Source organism: Barbatula barbatula, assembly GCF_947034865.1.
Source record: "Barbatula barbatula genome assembly, chromosome: 17".
NCBI lineage: Eukaryota > Metazoa > Chordata > Actinopteri > Cypriniformes > Nemacheilidae > Barbatula > Barbatula barbatula.
Window position 1 is genome coordinate 1,348,622 of NC_136780.1, and position 17,998 is coordinate 1,366,619.

The window sequence follows — 17,998 nt, forward strand, 5'->3', positions numbered from 1 at the left end:
TGTTTGTCTATCTATCGTATCCATCATAAAACATAGACTGACACATGCAAAACATAAATAAATATTGCCATTTACCATTTATTTGCAATAAATCTTTTAAATAGTACAATTTTACATTTTTAATCTCCACAAATGGCATTAAGTAGAACACTATTATATTATACTTTATGTAACAATCATCACATGCTGTATAAAACCCCTGAAAATGACATAATATTCATACAAAGATTCTAAGCAGTTCTGTTAACGTGATGTATACAGTATACTGTAAATATCTTTATCTTTACCCTAATCTCTTCCACCTTGTCAGAATTTCCTCATTCAACCCAAATAATCGCACAGTTCTTCATGATTCCATAGTTCTTATAAGATCTTTTGACTCAAGGTCGTGCACTTTTGCACTGTTCCACGTCATTTTGTAGTCTAGTGTGAGTAGTGCGTTCACATTGAAAATTCTTTAAGAAGAAGTGCCCTGATGATGCACTTTTTCAACCAAAAAAGTGAAGTGTGGACCTTGGGACACTTCACGCACTCAACGGACGCCTTTTCCGCTTTGAGATGCTGCTCGAACAAAGTTTTCAGGCGCAGTGATAGTGCTTCAATCTGATGATGACCAAAGTAATGCTGGACCAAACACATAAAAAATTACATTAAATGTACAATGTACGACTTGATTTTTATTCACACGCATTGTGCCTTGCGATTGACGTCATTTGCTGGGAAACCGATGGGAAACGGATATACTTACGGTTAGTACAAAATGGTTTAGTATTCCAGTTGGGACGATACTACTCTAAAATACACACATCACATGGTTGAGTAGTAAGTGTATAGTATGTCATTTGGGACACAGCTTCAATTATTTCTTGCGGAACCAAAACTGACTTATAAAAAGTACAGATCTGGTCCTTGATTCTGATTGAAGTCGAGTTCAAAGCCGTTATAAAATAACCCGATTTATTAAAGCTGACCGCATTACATAGCCTAAATATCATTTTATTTACTTTATATTATGAAATCTTGCTACGTACACAAAATAACCGTTTTATAAACGCAACAAGCCCTGCGAAGCAGTAGGTTACAGTGCATTTTATAACGGAATTTGGAAACTGGCTCAAAGTCCATGTGATGGGCCATGGTGGTAAAATTTCGGGATGGTGTTGTGACAACTCCAGGTACAATAATCTCAGACCTGTAGAGAGATTCAGTCACATTTGAGTCCTTGACCTCCATGTGGACTATCTGTCTTTAGTAGTCTTGTAAGTTGTTTGAGTAACTTAAAATGCATCTGCTAATGACTATTGAAAATGACTATTAAAGATATTGATGTAATTCAGTCATTAAAATCGACAGCAATGACTGACAACATCATTTCTTAACAATACATTCTGATATCTCATCTGGCCCGTGCAGTGTAGAAGCAGATGTGTCTAAATGTTAAAGTAAGTCTAGGGGTTCCTGTTGGCACGCCCGAGGTCAGATACTTCATCGTTGAGATGTTTTCAGGCCTGTGAAAATGTGGCATCATTAGAGTCATCCATAACACTTATTTTTCTAAAGGTGTGTGGTTACAGACAGCAGGAATTTAAACTGGATGAGTTTTTTACTTACCAATATCAAAGCTAAACGTTGGTAGATAACTTAGATCGAATTGACTCTTGAAACTGAAAGAGAATAAAAAGAAAATCAGACAGAATATTTCGTGCAGATTTAGGACAGACATTATCAAACCAGGATTTGGTGCGTGTAACCTTGAGAGGGTTGGGAGCATCTGTCAGTGGAATGAATCCTGCTGACATCTTTCTTCTGGACAGAGCAGGTGAGCTGTATTTCAGAACGTGAGCCGGAGACGTTGGACCGGAAGTTCTGGAGTGAACCAATGAAGAAACAGACGCTCTCCTTACTGTGAGACGATTGCCTTCTGGACCCCTAAACAGAGCTCTGTTTTCTGCATGACAATCCATCACATCTGCCAACAGAATTAAAGGAGATTAGAGACATTTGTGAAAAAAAGATTGATCGAAATAAGCAAACGCATCGATTTTATTAGACTTCCACGTGAGCAAAATGGAGCACAAATAAGTCCAGAATAGTGACACGATCGTGAAATGTAAAACTGAATGTGTCTGACAAAAAGTTGAAAACATAAACAGTTTAGTACCATATTTTCCAAGGTAGGCGCTTGGTGACATGGAGCCCCGTCCAGACGATGATGACGTGTAGCTGCCTGCGGTGGACGTGCTGCTGCCCGAGCCAATAGAATCTGGCCGTGGGAATGCCACACCCCTTTGAAGGCTGGACACCAGACGATTGGGCGTTTTCAATTCTCCTACAGTTTCTGTTAGAACACGTCACACCGATGAAAAAAACCAAGATTTTTCTGAGAATAATCCGTATTATACGAAAGGAATTGAAGGCAGTTGTGTAAATGATTTTGAGATGAAGCCTCAGCCAGCCGGTGCATTTGTCAGTGGGCGGAGCAAACACGCAAGCGTTAAGCGCTAATCACACTACAGCTAATGCTCACCAACGCCAATAGCAAATTAGTTTACACATAAAGCGTACATTTATGAGTCAAGTCGCACCTGACACAGTCTGTGAGTTGAGCCACTGGCACAACCAAAACTACCTGAAGAGATAGAAGAGAGCGACAGAATAGAGATGTTGGGAATTGTTTTGGGTCTAAAGCACAGGTACGTCTGTAAGATGTCTGCTAAAGAGCTGGAAGACATCTGATGTGCAAAAGCATCTGAGAAACGTCGTAGAAAAGTCAGTTTTACATTCATTCTAATCATAAACATCTTACAGACATCTTCTAGATGTCTATATGACATCTGACAGGAGATGACATCAAATGGACGTCTCCCATGTGTATGTGCTATTTTCATTACAAATATGCTACTGTAACTATTGTTTTAAAGTTTCTAGAAAGTCAAATAAGGTTGAATCTCATTGGTTCTTATGTGTCTTGTGATGAAATATACATAGGACAACCAATGAGATTTTACCACATTTATTTCTATGTATAATGTACATATATGTATATTTCCATGGATATGCATCGTATCAATAGAAATCTTATAAAAATATTTTCACTTTAGAAGACATTTATTAGCTGAATTAAAATTTGGATTATGTTAACGATCAATGTTTTCTGTTCGTGGGAATCATGTAACGTGTCCAGCCCACCTTTCCAACTGATCATACACCCTTAAATTGGATATTTTTAACCCTAAAATGCATCGTAAATGGCTATAAGAGATGTTATTAGTATCGTAGAGGAATTTTATTTTTGATGGGTTGATAAATACCTCTTCCTGTGATGTCACCGTTCGTTATTTGATTGTTATTGGCTGCACGAATGTCAACACTTGGTTTCCAGCCCATTCCCATAAACACTCGCTCCTGTCTTCTCAACTCTGAAACATGCACATTCATATATTCAACACATCACAAATTAACACAGACATACAGTATAGTTCACTCACTTTACATGTGACAATACCGATAAACCCCTTTAAAGGGATAGTTCACACAAAAATGAAAATTCATCATTTATTCACCCTCGTGCTATTCCAAACATGACTTTCCGTCTTCATTTATTAGGAGTCACATACAGGATTACAATCACATGAGGCGGAATAAATGATGAGAGAATTTAGATTTCTCTCTGACCTCGGCTCTTCAGCGCTTGTTCCCACAGTATTTGTTCAAGGTCTCTGGTCCAGGCCTCTTTGAGTTCGTGTGTAGGCGCTTGTAGGATGTACGTGTCCTGCGATCGTCTCCTCCTGAACCAGATCTCAAAAGACAATCCTCTTTGTCCGCAGGACTGTGTCATGCCAATCTCACAGGTCTACAGAAAACATAAAAGTTGCCTCATTTACTGCGAGAAAAACTCTTATTTGTAGAATTACGCCAAATATATACTTGCATATTGCCTTCTCATTAAGAGTTAATTTGGTTTATAATGATAAACTACCACCCCTAAAAAAACCCCAGAAATTCTTAGCTTCGTATACTGCGGGAGGTTAACTCAGACCATTGATGTTCTTTTGTTGCACAAATATCTTCTATCGTTTTCCCTACTTTGTAAGTGGCCTTGGATAGAAGCGTATCCTTAATGCGTTTTTGAAAAGTTTCACATACACACGACAGCGTTATCAAAACGATCTGCATTTACACAGACCTTATAAAAACTATGTATTATGCATGCCACGCCAGGGGATGCGCTATAATGAAACCCTCTGTTCTTGCTCACATCTGCACACACTGTTTTAATCTAAAAGCGCTTTTTATATACTTTGTCGGTTATAGTGGTACAGTAAATCTACTTTTTGCTGGAGAAATTATGAAAAACTATGTCACACGGCACAAACATGCAGCACTGATGCCGCCATTTTTGTTCAGACTGAACGTGTAATACGCATCCCTGTGATGTCATCATTTTCTCATTCTTGCGTTTTCGGGGTTCCCAACGAGTACGGCTTCGTTTTCAAAAACTTGCACTTTAAAACGCGTTCTCAAAAGTTTGTGTTTTCATTCCCCTAAAACGCAGTTTTCGTTTAAACGGACAGCCAAAACTCATATTTCTTTTTGCGCTTTTACTTGCAACGGTCTCGTGTAAACGGCCTTCTAATGTAAATGCAAATAAATATTGATCAGGTGAGAAAAAATAACAATATTACGTGTATACCTTGATAGACAGTTTGTAAACATACACATCGTCCCCACGTTCATTTTTTTTGGTCTTGGTGAAGAGAATGACGTCTTGAAAGAGGAAGATACGCCGGAGGGAGCGTTTCTTGCGGAAAATCACCCAGAATTCATCTTGACGAATCAGCTGACCTTGCTCATTCAGATTCAACTGCAGAAAAAAGATCAAACAAACAAAAAAGTCCACATTTATCTGTGTCTATTATAATGTTTGCATCTGTTATCATGTTTAAAACTCACCTTATGACATATTTGTTTGTTGCTAACATGTAAATTATTTTTAGGACTGGATGTTTTCTCTTTTATTACTATTTCTACAATTTTATTGGTCTTACATAGTTGATTGTATTTTTTTTCTCCGATCTTTTCGTTTCTTCTATTTTATATTGTACTACTGTATGGAATTGTACAGCACTTTGGTTCACTCTGTGGCTTTATAAATAACATTTTGATCGATTTATTTAAAGGGATAGTTCGACCAAAATGTCATTTTAAACCCGTATGAGTTTCTTTCGTCTGCAGAACACAAAAGAAGATATTTTGAGAATATTGATAACCAAACAACACAATGAACACAAACTCACAGAATATCTTCTTTTGTGTCCCACCGAAGAAAGACTCACATACAGGTTTCGAACAACGTGAGGATGAATAGAGAATGCGGTTTAAAAGAGAAGATCACATTAACATCATGACTAACATCACAGTCTCTGATGGCGTCCATGGTGAGCAGATCATTTCCGTGTCGCAGCTGAAACCGGACCACGTCTAAAGCTGCTTGTATCTCCTGTCTCTCCTCGCTTTGATCGGACACACAGTCCTCCAGGATCTCCTGAAGCAAGAGACTGTATTTACTGATCCTCTGAACCGGCTTCAGAAGATAGGAGGACAGATCCATACTGTCACCCAACTCCATCTGTTTCCGCTGAGAAAGAGAAGAAACGTCTAGCAGACTGCATTTTTCTTAAAAATGGACATTTCATTTCTCTCTGTTGAGGACTTTTCACCTTGAAGTATTTGTGATGCTGGATGAGAGTGTCAGACTGAGGTTTATTCTTGCTGTAAAGAGCATAGAGTCCAAAACTCTCTTTCTGTTTGAACACAAGGGTAAACAGACATTTGTGTGATATTCAAGCTCGGTGAAAAATGGTGTAATTGAGGAACGGTCTTACGTGATGGAGGAAACAGCGGCCGACTCCCAGAGGTTCAGCTCGACACGCCTCCAGGTCCTGCTGGAAGTTCTGACTGTGGAATTCGTAGAGTTTCTCCAGGTTACCGAAGATCCGTCCGCGCTGACCGCGCAGATCCTGAGGGACGTCAGGTCGGGCCAGCAGGGGGAAGTAATGAGTCAAAATATAGCCCAGAGATCGCACGTACTCCACCTCCGTCAGCAGAAGCTCCTCTGTGATGCGATGCAACTTCCTGACATCAAAATCATTCCATAAGAAAAATCAGATGAGCTTTCTTTAATATCTCGATTATTTAACATCAGTAAGATTAAATGGAGAGCAAATAGAAACCTCATCTGCATCTCAGATAATTCTCCTGAGAAAAAGAGTCAGAAATCCGACAAATGTCTCCGTCATAGAGTTTGAGAAGAGATGTCAACAGTCTGTCAAACTGAGCTCAGATTTGTCAATATTATTGATCTCAATATGAACTCAAACATTTCTCATCAAATTGACCCAAATACAGATGATTTGACCTCTACAATCTACGTTCATTTTTCACCTCGTTCATGGATTTTAGCAATTTTTATTTCTTCCAGGCAATTTTAGGAGAAACATTTGAGACTAAATTGATCATTAATGAAATCTCAGAACTCAGCTTTAGTATTTCCAATATTTCTTTATTTGAAAGAAAAATCATCTTTGATAGAGTCCATAGTGCTGTGGTATGTGTTTCTCTGACATAATAATGACATAGCCTAACACATGGTACATATATCACCATCAGCACCATCAGTACATCATTTGAAAGACACAGTACTTGTAAGTGTAAGGACTAGGCCTTGTCGTTTTAAAAAACATTACTGGTGTGCATCTCGAGAAAAACTTAATCTCACTTAGATATTTTAAGATATGTCAGCGTAAATTGTTTTCGATCAAGACACCTCTAGCATTGAAGTTACTGTCAGGGGTCCGCCCCTATGTGTATGATCTGAAGTCTTGATGTTTAACATGAGTTACATTTAACTTCTGTAATGTAAAGTATTTCCGTGACGAGAGGTTTTTTATAGGATATAATGTCAGGCCGAACGTTGGATCTTATTCTTCTGAATTTGAACGGATCATGTAAAGAAAGCTGTGTGATATCGTGAATTAAAGTGTTAGGGTCGTGAGAATACTGCTGTATTACTCACATGGTTCGGCTGGGGCTCTCTGAAGTGGACGATGTGTTTTCTCCAAGCGCACACACATCTTGAACTCTTTCTGTCTCCTCACAGGGCGTCTCGGAGCACAAGCTGCTGTTGTGCGAGTCCTGGTTCCGCTGCGCGACCTGCTGCTGATTCTGTGAAAACGTTGCATCTGTGATTCGCCGCTCGGCACCGCTGGAACCTTTGCTGCTCTTTTTGTTTCCTGCATGTTGCCATGGAAACCACTGGCAGCCCACCGTCCCCGACCCTGCGATGGTTTTCTGATGTTTGCCTCTCTGAACACACTCCGCAGTATTCTCCTTCGCCCTGTGCCCCGGTTTGGACACTTTCCTGCTTTTGTGTTCTGACCTGAAGTTGAAGCAGCTGACGGTGCCGTGAATGCTGTCTCTCGCTCGACTCGCCCGGCTCTCTGACCTCTCAAACACCGGCGGGTCACTGTCCTGTGCCACTGGTGCTTCCAGGGGTAATCCAGGCTCCGACCTCTCACCTGGCACCATCTCCAGCCAATCAGAGTGACGTCCATCAGGTGAGACTGTGAGGGTAGAAAGGTGCTGGGCTTCTAGAAGCATCAGTTTGTCCTCCAGCGGTTGTCTGACCTCCTGATAGTGAATCCAGGCGGCGTCCCACACCTGCAGAGCCCTGGGAGTAGACAGACAGCACGCCTGCTCTCTCACGTCCTGAAAGTGCTCGGCAGAGAACTCATCTAACCTCTGCAGGTACGTCCGAAGATGAGTCCAGCTCGCTTGATCCGAAGAGCAACATAATTGTTCTTGCTCCAAAAACCGCCGACAGTCACTGGCCACAGCCGAAGCCTGAAAACATTGATTAGGGTCACATTTATTAATATTCATATTTTCAAAGATCAATACTCGCATAAACACTAATGCTTTTATTGTTTATTTATCATAAAGGTTAAAGTGCATCATAATCCTTCAAAGAGGAAATGTAAAACCTTCGCAGAATTCATTTCAACAGAAAAACTTTAGTTATTAAGTAAAGACGTATTTTGCAGCATTAAATAATGATAACAAAAGTTTTGATAAATGTTTGATAACGTTTAATAATATAAAAAAAAGTTAGATAACACACAGTTTAGGCCTGTAAATGCTAATAATGTCTTTTATTTTGACATTTATAATGTCAAATGTAAGTAAACTGTAAATATTTTGTTTTCTACCCAGTGTTGGGTTAAAAAGGGACAAACCATGCCATTGAGTTACACAAACTTTGCTTGTTGGTTTAACCTATTGTTGGGTCAAATATAAACATTTCGTAGGTTAATTTACCCAAACACTTGGGTTTGTCCTTTTATGAACTAACACTGGAATGATGCTATTTAATTAGTATTTTACTCCGTCACCCCGCTAATACAAGTCACATGAACTCAATTTTTAATAAATGTATACATATGTATATACCTATGTACAGTTTAATATGAATTTCAGATTGAAAAGTAATTGTGTTTATTGATTTAATTTTTTAAGTAGTTCATGTAAGAGTACACTAGATGGCAGCACACTCCCATCTGCCGTATCAGTTCCATTGCCACGATGTAATTTACTGTCAATCATTCATACACACAAACACATAACCCTACAGTCATAACTGGAGTCATCAAATGCCAGTCTGAGAGTTCAAAATGTCAAATCTGACAACGTGTTTCGGTTCTGTAATGATGCGACTGTATATACATCACCTGTATGATCAAAGTTGTAACATAAGCACGTTTCAGAAGCTCTCTTCTTTAAAGACACGGAGTCTTACATAAGTAAATAAAATCTTTAGGTCGTACCCTCTCGCAGAAGTGGCAGATGTAAACCATGGTGCCGAGCTCTTCACAACACAGTTCGGCTCGCGTCAGAAAGTCATTCAGGCTGGATTTAAAGGTGGACACCATTCTGTGAAACACCTCCGTCTCGGGATAGTTCGGCCCCTTCACGTTCTCTGCGTCTGACACTAACCTCATAGCCTGATGCTTGCGCTCCTAATATTTAATTAGAAAAAGCAAAGAGAATCCTGTGACAGTCATCGAACGGTGAGAGATGTCAATGAGTGGTTAAACATACATTTGCTTCAGTGAGAAAAGCATTGAAGCTCTGCAGTGTTTGCTGAATTTTATCACTGGAGTCATCCACAGTCTCAGCCTGCTGGAGACGCTTCTCTCCTTCTGTGTCAAACCATTCCTTAATCTACAGACCGACAGACAGAGAAATGTGAGCGTTTGGATCCTTTTAGATGTATTTTTCATTGGTCGCTGTGGTGTATATTTCAGGTGTGTGATGGTACCGTGGTTAATCTGCTCTCCATTTCTCGGAGCTGTAACAGGAAGTCCAGGTGTTGCAGAGACATGTTGGATTTCCTTGCGAGCACATGCACCTGTTCCTCCATCGCATTATACAGATGAGTGACTGTGTCTATCACCTCACTGCAGGTATACAGTAATATACTAATCACCTCAAAACTTTTACTGATACAATTATAAAATCTTAATAGAAACTATTTTGTACAATCAGAAAACGTTACCCCATTTTTGGATCAAATCTTGATAATATTGTGGTAATGACATTTGTCAAATCGGCTGTAAACTTTTAAATGGTTGGAACTGTATTTCAAAATAATTTATGAAATGTGTAAATACACTTCTTGGTCAAATGGAAACACATGTTTATAGTGATTTAAGTTGGTATAATTGCTCAATCATGACATCTGATGGTGTGTTTGTGTGTGTAGTGACTGCCTGCATGTGTGTGTATGTGTGTTTGTAGTAAATGACATGACATGACGTATGTGTGTGTGCGCATTTGTGTAAATTACATGATGTGTGTGTGTGTGTGTGTGTGTGCGCATGCGCATGCGCATGCCTTTGTGCAAATGACATGATGTGTGTGTGTGTGTGTGTGTGTGTGCGTGCGTGCGTGTGTGTGTGTACATGTGTATGCGTGTGCACGTGAGTAAATGACATTACATGTGTGTTCATGTGTGCATGTGTGTAAATGACATGACGTGTGTGTGTGCATGCGTGTGCGCGTTCATGTGTGTAAATGACATGATGTGTGTGTGTGCGTGTGTGTGCGTGTTCATGTTTGTAAATGACATGAAGTGTGTGTGCGCGTGCATGTGTGTAAATGACACGATGGTTGTGTGTGCATGTGTGTGCGCGTGCATGTGTATAAATTACATGATGTGTGTGTGCATGCGTGTGCGCGTTCATGTGTGTAAATGACATGATGTGTGTGTGTGTGTGTGTGTGTGTGTGTGTGTGTGTGCGTGGGTGTGCGTGTTCATGTTTGTAAATGACATGAAGTGTGTGTGCGCGTGCATGTGTGTAAATGACATGATGTGTGTGTGTGTGTGTGTGTGCATGTGTGTGCGCGTGCATGTGTGTAAGTGACATGATGTGTGTGTGCATGCGTGTGCGCGTTCATGTGTGTAAATGACATGATGTGTGTGTGTGTGTGTGCGTGTGTGTGCGTGGGTGTGCGTGTTCATGTTTGTAAATGACATGAAGTGTGTGTGCGCGTGCATGTGTGTAAATGACATGATGTGTGTGTGTGTGCATGTGTGTGCGCGTGCATGTATGTAAATGACATGATGTGTGTGTGTGTGCATGTGTGTGTGCGCGTGCATGTGTGTAAATGACATGACGAGTGTGTATGTGCAGTTACCAGCTGTGTTCGCTGTTTGATGACCTAATATCAGTTTCCCATCTCAGCCTTGCCAGCATGGCCCCGCCTCCCCTTTGCAGGGCAACCAATCGGGCATCCTCAAGCACATTCTTCATCAGCGCTCTCTGTTCCAGAATGCATTGCTGCACGTCCTGATATACACACACAGACACAAACACACGATGATTTGCTAACTGTCATTATGTAAAGTGCTCTCAGCATTACCTCTGAATGAGGGCAGCATCACCTCCTCCCCATCTGACAGAAGTTAATGTTCGACTGAAGAAGAGCAGATGAAATCAGAACAATTACCTGCACTGTGTCAATTTTATGAACGCCTTCTAGTTTCTTTATGGCTTCTGTTAACAGAGCCGACGCGTCCCGCAGGTCTGACACGAACGGATACAGTTTCTGTAAAGCAAAAGCTGTTTATTATTGTACGCTTACATTTACACAGTTGACAGGTGCTTTTATCCAAAGCGACGTACAATGCATTCAAGTTATATCTTTTATTACATCAAATGGGAATCGATGGGAATTAAATCCCTGACTTTGCTGCGACCTCAGCTGTGCTACAAGAACATTTATTCTGATGTTAGAAACATGAAAGTACAACATTTTATTTTATTACAACACCAACTGCAGTCGGACGGTTCAATATGAAGACACGTCAGAAACATTAATGCGGTAGGAAAAGCTCTCGACATGATCATACCTGATGGATTTCTATCCAATGAGTGTGATTGTAAGGTAAAGATCCCTGCAGGGCCGCGGTCAGTTGATGGACGTCCACAAGTTTATAAAGAGCTTTGAGTGAGCTCAAGGTTTCCATCTGCACGGGGTGGAGATCACAGTCTTTTGTTGCATTCATCGAAAGATTTCGCTCACATTTATTTTAGTAGAGGAGCAAACTCTGCTAAACTCTTTCTGACCGTTACAGCAGGTCTTTTCTCATGGATGTGGCCGCTGTCTTTATTAACCAGCAGTAGAACCCAATGCAAAGCGTGAGGATTGAGCTCCTGTGAACAAGATTTAGAGACCGAAGAGATTCAAATGCACAAATAAGGGTTAACACAACCGGAATACAGAATTGATAAGGTTTACATGAGAATCTGAAGGAAATGTGTTTGTACTCACCTGGACCATCAGCAGAGCTTTGATAAACTCTGGGTGAAGCGGTGTCTTCCGTGCATCAAACACTATCGTCATGCCATCATCTTTCATCTCTTTCCTAAAAAATATACAATGTAACAGTTTGTCACTGTCAGGTTGAAACGTTGTATCTTTAAACCACTTAGGGAATAGAAGAAACAATGTAGTGTTATAAATGACCAAACACTGTTTTGCCAAAGTCGACCACATGTTTTATGCACAAATGTTTCCAAAATAGATAAAACATGAAGGGTGAGGATTAGCATGCTGGTTTAGTCATATTTAGTAGTAATGATCATTTTACCAACACATACCTAGAAATAAGACATTTAGAAAAACTGAGTATATATATATTTATTCCCCTGGGAAGACCTTGGCTCGACTAGCATGATGTTGTACCAGTTGAGCTACATAAACAAACCTTATTCCTGGTCGATTCACTTTGAACTTTTGTAGATATTTGACAGGATAAAAGTGAATATATCACAGAAAGTAGATCGTGTGGATGGGGTGTGTTGTACCTGCTGATGATGTGGAGGTACAGTAATAGTTTACAGAGCTCCTGACTTGAGATCAGTGCAGAACTCCAGACCTGATAATCTCCATTCATCTCCAAAACGCCTCTGCCTGATCGGTCCTGACCGCCTGGTCAACAGATGACATGTTAGATCATGACGTTTCGATCACACTGAAGGGGCTTATTTCTGTGATAACAGCCGGCTGCTTGTACATTATCCCGCATATTACACGGCTACTCACCACATGAGAAAAAAAGTGGACATGAAATGTGAATTTGAAATATTTTAACCGAAAAACGCTGATGGGTTTTTAAATTTAGTCAAATGAGAGAGATATTTCGGGATCATTCATTGGTCAACATTCCAGTCAACCAATCAGATTTAAAGGATAGGTTGGCAGGTTACTGTGTGTTTGTTAAGACTCTCTCGCCTGGCCAAATCAGTTTGACTGACAGTTTGAGCATTAGAAACAGCCGCTGTCGTGTCGTTTTTTTACTTTTGTGTTTACCTGTAAGACAGGCTATTCCTAAATAAAGGAGAGCGTCAGCTTTAAGAGGAGATGGTGTGGATGCTGAGTTCTCCAGGTTATTTTGTATGTTATTCTGAGCTGAGATGTTGGAGATCTGTGGTCCAAGAGAGGAGGACGTTTCTGAGTCCTTAGGATCATCTACAAACAGACATACGTGTTAAAAACAAAAAACGATCATGATCATATGTTAATCATTTATATTACACATATCACATTTATCTAATATGGTTCAAATGTCGTGCAAACCTTGCTTCAGCAGTCGTCTTCTGTTCACCTTTGGAGACACGAGTCCAAACGTCATGGCGTTCCTCCCCGGCACCACGTGAAGCCGTGGAATCATGTCCAAGCAGCTGTTTCTGTCCACATCGTTTGCTTGTCCTTGAACAACAATCTGACATTTCTCTGATGTCCCGACCACGGGTGGAGGAAAACTGGCCGTTTCTTTAACGCTGTCTTGAGAAAGATCCTCAGTCCATTCTCGGCTGGAGGAATAACCGCTGTTGCTCTGCTGGCACATTTCTGATGTTCTGCAGGACGCTGGAGTTTCCCAGGCAGGTTTCTGAAGGTTTCTGTGCTCGGTCAGAGATTCATATGAAGGTTCTGGTCCTCTCTGGGAGTTGATGGGTTTCTCCTGTGCCTCCGTGTAGGACTTTCTATACCGACATTCTAGGACTTGGGTCCCTTTTCCATGTTTCCTCTGCATGCAGGGTGTACAAGGGTCTTCTGCGAATCTGACGGTCCGTACACACGCCATCCGGTCACCGCCAGAACCTTTTTGGTTTGATCTTAGCAAAGGAGTGAGGGGTTGAGACCATGTCCCTTGGGTTTCTTCACGATTGCCCACAAAACGGCTTTTACTTCTGCTGTCCCACGTGTTTGGAGACACCCAGCCCACCGGTCTCATCCCGGACTGAGCCGGATCCATTTCAACGGCTTTGCTGCTGTCTACCAGTCGTAAGGACACAGCTATTCCATCCTTCGCGGGCCGAATCCTAGTCTCGACGGAGTAAGCAAAAGTGCTGGCGGACGGACAGCGCAAACTCGAATCCGTTTGGTTTGAAGGAGCAGCGGAGGCCATGCTCTGAGTCGTCTCCACAAATTCAGGGTTGGCCACCTCCTCCCAGGGAACCTTGACTACACCCCGCTGGGTTTTGAGAACGCAGCGAGCGAGATGTGTTCCATGTCTCCCGGCGTTGAGCTCTTTAAGCCAGTTCTCCGTGAAGATGCTGGTGTACGAGGTCTCGTATATGGGGGTCTCCTCTAGTTCACGTTCCTCCTTTTCCAGGAGACTTTGGATCACAATACGAGCCGCCTGGTTCCCGAAGGGCACAACCTGTAGGTAGAAATCTCCCGGTCTGAGCAGCAAAGGGTTGATGGGAGCAAGATGGATCACGACACGCTCGTGTAAACACAACGGCCAGCCAGCACAACAGAAAACCCTCTCGGAATACGGAGCCTGTCCGGAACAAACATGCGCAAATTAAATCACATAACGCCAAATGTCAATACATTTATCTCAGATTATTGACAGATTTAAAGATAAAAAGTTAAGTAAGATAAAGCTGTCCATCTGAAACCTCATATCTCCATATTTCAAGTTAAATTTTAAATCATTATTATTGTTCAACCTTCACGTTTGTCACTGGGTTTTGCAAATATCTAACCATTCAAAAGTGTTAAAAAGTGCTTGTCAACTTTGTCAGCACAGTGTTTAATCGTTTAAAAAGATTAAAGATTTCATTTCCTGAACAGTGAATTTGGACATCTGAGGCTTTGGAAGGACAGTGAGGATCTGCAAACAAGTAAATGAAGCAATAAACCATTACCGGCTCATTAACTGAAAATTGATGTAAAGACATCCCATAATGACAGTTTAAGAGCTCCTGAAGAACACCTGAGCAGGACGACTCCTTGACCTAACATTCAGTCTAGAGAACTGCATTACGAAGTTCTCTCTTAAAGTCGAGATTTCTCTATTCCTCAATTTAATTTGATGTTCAAATTTACTTTTTCTGTAACATATCTATTCAGTTTTTATTCATTGAGAAACAGAAGGATAATAAATTCTATCATAATTTAATCATTAGATTACGCTCATTTCATACCTGTACATTCTACACTGGTAGTGGATGATCATTTCATCCAAATATCTTTCTCTGTGTTCATTGGAAAAATAAAATGTATACAGGTTTTTCATTTTTGGATGAACTATCCCATCTTGAATGTTGTCAATTCTATAACACACTGTATGTATGACTAAACCTAATAATGTACATTCTGTACCAGGGAATTTAAATAACATTTAAGGTCAGAACTCAGAATTGTGAGTCTCTCTCGTTACAGATAGATCATATTTTGGTCTAATAGTGTGAGAGATTGAGTCTGATTTGAAGTGTGTGTTATGATTTGTCATGTTTTTATCTGACACTCACACAGGCCGCCTGATGTACGGCCTCCAGCAGATGTCTGGCAGGAATCAGGAAGTCAGTCAGACACTGGAGGGTGTCGCCGTGGAAACGACCATCAATGACCTGGAATAGCTGGTCGAGGATAGTGGGGGCCGTGACCTCAAACGGTGAATACAGGACACGCAGACAGCTCTGAATAGACACATCCAATGAGTCTGGATTCTGATCAAACACACAAATAAAACACCATCAACTGTGTGTGTGTGTACCAAAACCTGAACCTAAATATACTGATAACCTTTATTATAATATAAACCATCAATCAAATTAAGGAGATGCCTACAGTAAATGAAATCTCCAGAGATGAGAAACACTTATTTCACGTGGTTCAGAACGATTCGGATCATTTTAGCTTTGGAAAACATTTGACTTGCTGTCAATGCAAAAGTTAAGATTCTTAAAAGTCATCCTACTGTATATAATATCTAGATTTCATTTGATGCGGATAACCCAGTGTTCAGAATTCAAATAGCGTTGGAAAGCAAAACACGACATTCAAAACAAACCCGACAGGAAAACAACAACAAAGATGTGTTGTGCCATGAATCATTGTGTTAGCAGGTAAATGTGAAACTGACAAGGATCTTACACACACGGACACGTATAAAGACGCTGAAAACTGTGAGCAAATTGAAATGAGTTTAGAAGTCTTGATATTCTTCAGCCGGATAAACTAAGAGAGGTTAAGTAATACAGGAACAATGACTCCATGATCCACAAACCATCCAAAACCCTGACAACCAACCCCTTCAAAATGACAGATGAGCTCTTCTGAACACGCAAGTAAAACAGTAGCATGCAGACAGACAGATGGACAGCTGGTCCTGAGACGGTCTTTGGGGATCTGAGGCGGTCTCAGATTCAAAGAGTTGTGTTCTGACCTTCAGACTCAGACCGTCTCATTGAGTCTCATCTGGATTTAGCTGCTCGACGAGGGTCTGCAGGGTTCATGGACATTCCCATTGTCCGGTGGGATTGAGCACAAACAAGCAGGGTTTTACACTTACAGACAAGTTAGAGAAGGCAGCGATCGATCTCGATTCGTCTTCCAATACAATTTTTTGTCTTGTTTTAAAGTTCATAAACAGTCAAACACACTTTCTATTACAAAGCTGATTGAAACTGAACTAAAATGTTTTATAAAAAGTACACAACCGCACTTCAATGGTCAAGGTTTGACTGTTTCACGTCTGAAGTGATTTACAGAAACTCCTGCCGAGGTTTGATATGTTCAGTCTGTGATATCAGATCCTCTGTTTTCAGTCTGTGTATTTCTGACTGATCCTCTTACTGCATATATCCTGCAGAAATACTGTCTCTAAATGACCTCTGACCCCAGTAACCATCCGTCAAATCACATGACCACCTGAAGAGTGTGTGTGAGTGATTCAACCCGCAATCCAACAGTGTCCAGTTTCTCTCTCAACCGGGTTTACAACACATTGTATTTATATATTTTGTACAGTACAAACTCCATATTCTATCCTCACACCTTAAACCGAACACTCAGACTAAACGTTCTGCATTTTTACATTTAAACAAATATATAGTTTAGTATAATGTTTGTGTGTCCATGTGTCTGTTAGTGTGTTCTTTAGAAAGGCACTTTAAAGTGTGTGTTTGTAAAGCAGAAAATCTAACACACAAACACACACGAGATGTGTTTGATTTTAATCTTTGTATCATTTGGCACAGTGTCTAAGAGCTCGTCCTGTGAACGTTATGAGGAAATCACCGCTTCCTTTGTTTATCGCTGTAAAACATAATGTTAACCGTCTGATTGGAATCACATGTACAGTACTGTCCGTTCCTTAAAACCACACACTTAGAGAATAAGATCAACGTACAAATCGAAATTACTTTTGTGTTAAACGAACGTGTGGTTATAAATCACATTTATAATCATTAACACGATTAATAAACAGAGCTGTGAATACAGAACAAGGGTTACGGTACCATTTCAGCCACGGCTCAACAGTTCACGTGTCAAGCTTCAGTGTCACGCTGAAGTCCATTTCACAAGAACGTCTGACTGAAAATATTCCATCCATTTCATATCCATAGGATTCCTCTATCGGTCATTTTCTGACTTTGAAAGAGGGCTGTCCGCTCACGATAAAACCGTTCGTCAGAGAGAGAGAGAGAGAGAGAGAGAGAGAGAGAGAGAGAGAGAGAGAGAGAGAGAGAGAGAGAGAGAGAGAGAGAGAGAGAGACAGAGACAGAGAGAGAGAGAGAGAGAGAGAGAGAGAGAGAGAGAGAGAGGGAGAGAGAGAGAGAGAGAGAGAGAGAGAGAGAGAGAGAGAGAGAGAGAGACGCTCACGATAAAACCGTTCATCAGAGAGAGAGAGATTTTCCTTTTTTGAGTAATTCATTATCTGCTTAAAAACAAAATGAGATGTTTTATGAAAGCTGAAACATGTTTCCTATTAAGTTGATTTTGATTTCTCTTTTAAAACTTCAACTTCTAAATTCACCTCTTAAAGCAAAACATATTCAGTTAAACCCACAAAGCATTATACATTTTGTTAAAGCTATTTAAGTACAACCAAACCGAAACACTCGTTGAAATTGCTTAA

The 17,998-nt window shown here is 40.6% G+C and overlaps 1 protein-coding gene across 3 annotated transcripts; it reads right to left on the reverse strand.

The window, feature by feature from the left end:
• Window positions 1-55: 55 nt before the first annotated feature.
• On the reverse strand, window positions 56-17,538 carry quoa (quattro a). 3 transcript variants are annotated; one of them, XR_013787861.1, is made up of 25 exons: window positions 17,379-17,538; window positions 15,387-15,584; window positions 13,201-14,410; window positions 12,934-13,092; window positions 12,429-12,552; window positions 11,893-11,986; window positions 11,688-11,774; window positions 11,471-11,587; window positions 11,068-11,166; window positions 10,756-10,907; window positions 9,377-9,515; window positions 9,157-9,279; window positions 8,883-9,074; window positions 7,076-7,902; window positions 5,886-6,135; window positions 5,721-5,804; window positions 5,414-5,638; window positions 4,694-4,864; window positions 3,676-3,853; window positions 3,312-3,419; window positions 2,586-2,629; window positions 2,162-2,338; window positions 1,752-1,969; window positions 1,612-1,664; window positions 60-1,508 (listed from the first exon to the last, which is right to left on the reverse strand). XR_013787861.1 is itself a non-coding variant. In XM_079478350.1 (24 exons), the coding sequence occupies exons 1-23, from the start codon at window positions 17,379-17,381 to the stop codon at window positions 1,623-1,625; spliced, it is 4,977 nt and encodes a 1,658-aa protein (XP_079334476.1). In that variant the 5' UTR covers window positions 17,382-17,538; the 3' UTR covers window positions 56-1,508; window positions 1,612-1,622. The 3 variants fall into 3 exon arrangements, 2 of the variants coding, with proteins under 2 accessions (XP_079334476.1, XP_079334475.1); XM_079478350.1 differs by lacking the exon at window positions 2,586-2,629 and having other exon boundaries at window positions 56-1,508; XM_079478349.1 differs by lacking the exon at window positions 2,586-2,629 and having other exon boundaries at window positions 66-1,508; window positions 1,612-1,969.
• Window positions 17,539-17,998: the final 460 nt, after the last annotated feature.

Coding starts and splice junctions, on each gene's coding strand:
- quoa (XM_079478349.1), bottom strand. Junction 2,339..3,311: donor CGGTGACATCACAGGAAGAG/GTATTTATCAAC, acceptor GTGTTCTAACAG/AAACTGTAGGAGAATTGAAA. Junction 1,970..2,161: donor CGCCTACCTTGGAAAATATG/GTACTAAACTGT, acceptor TTCTGTTGGCAG/ATGTGATGGATTGTCATGCA.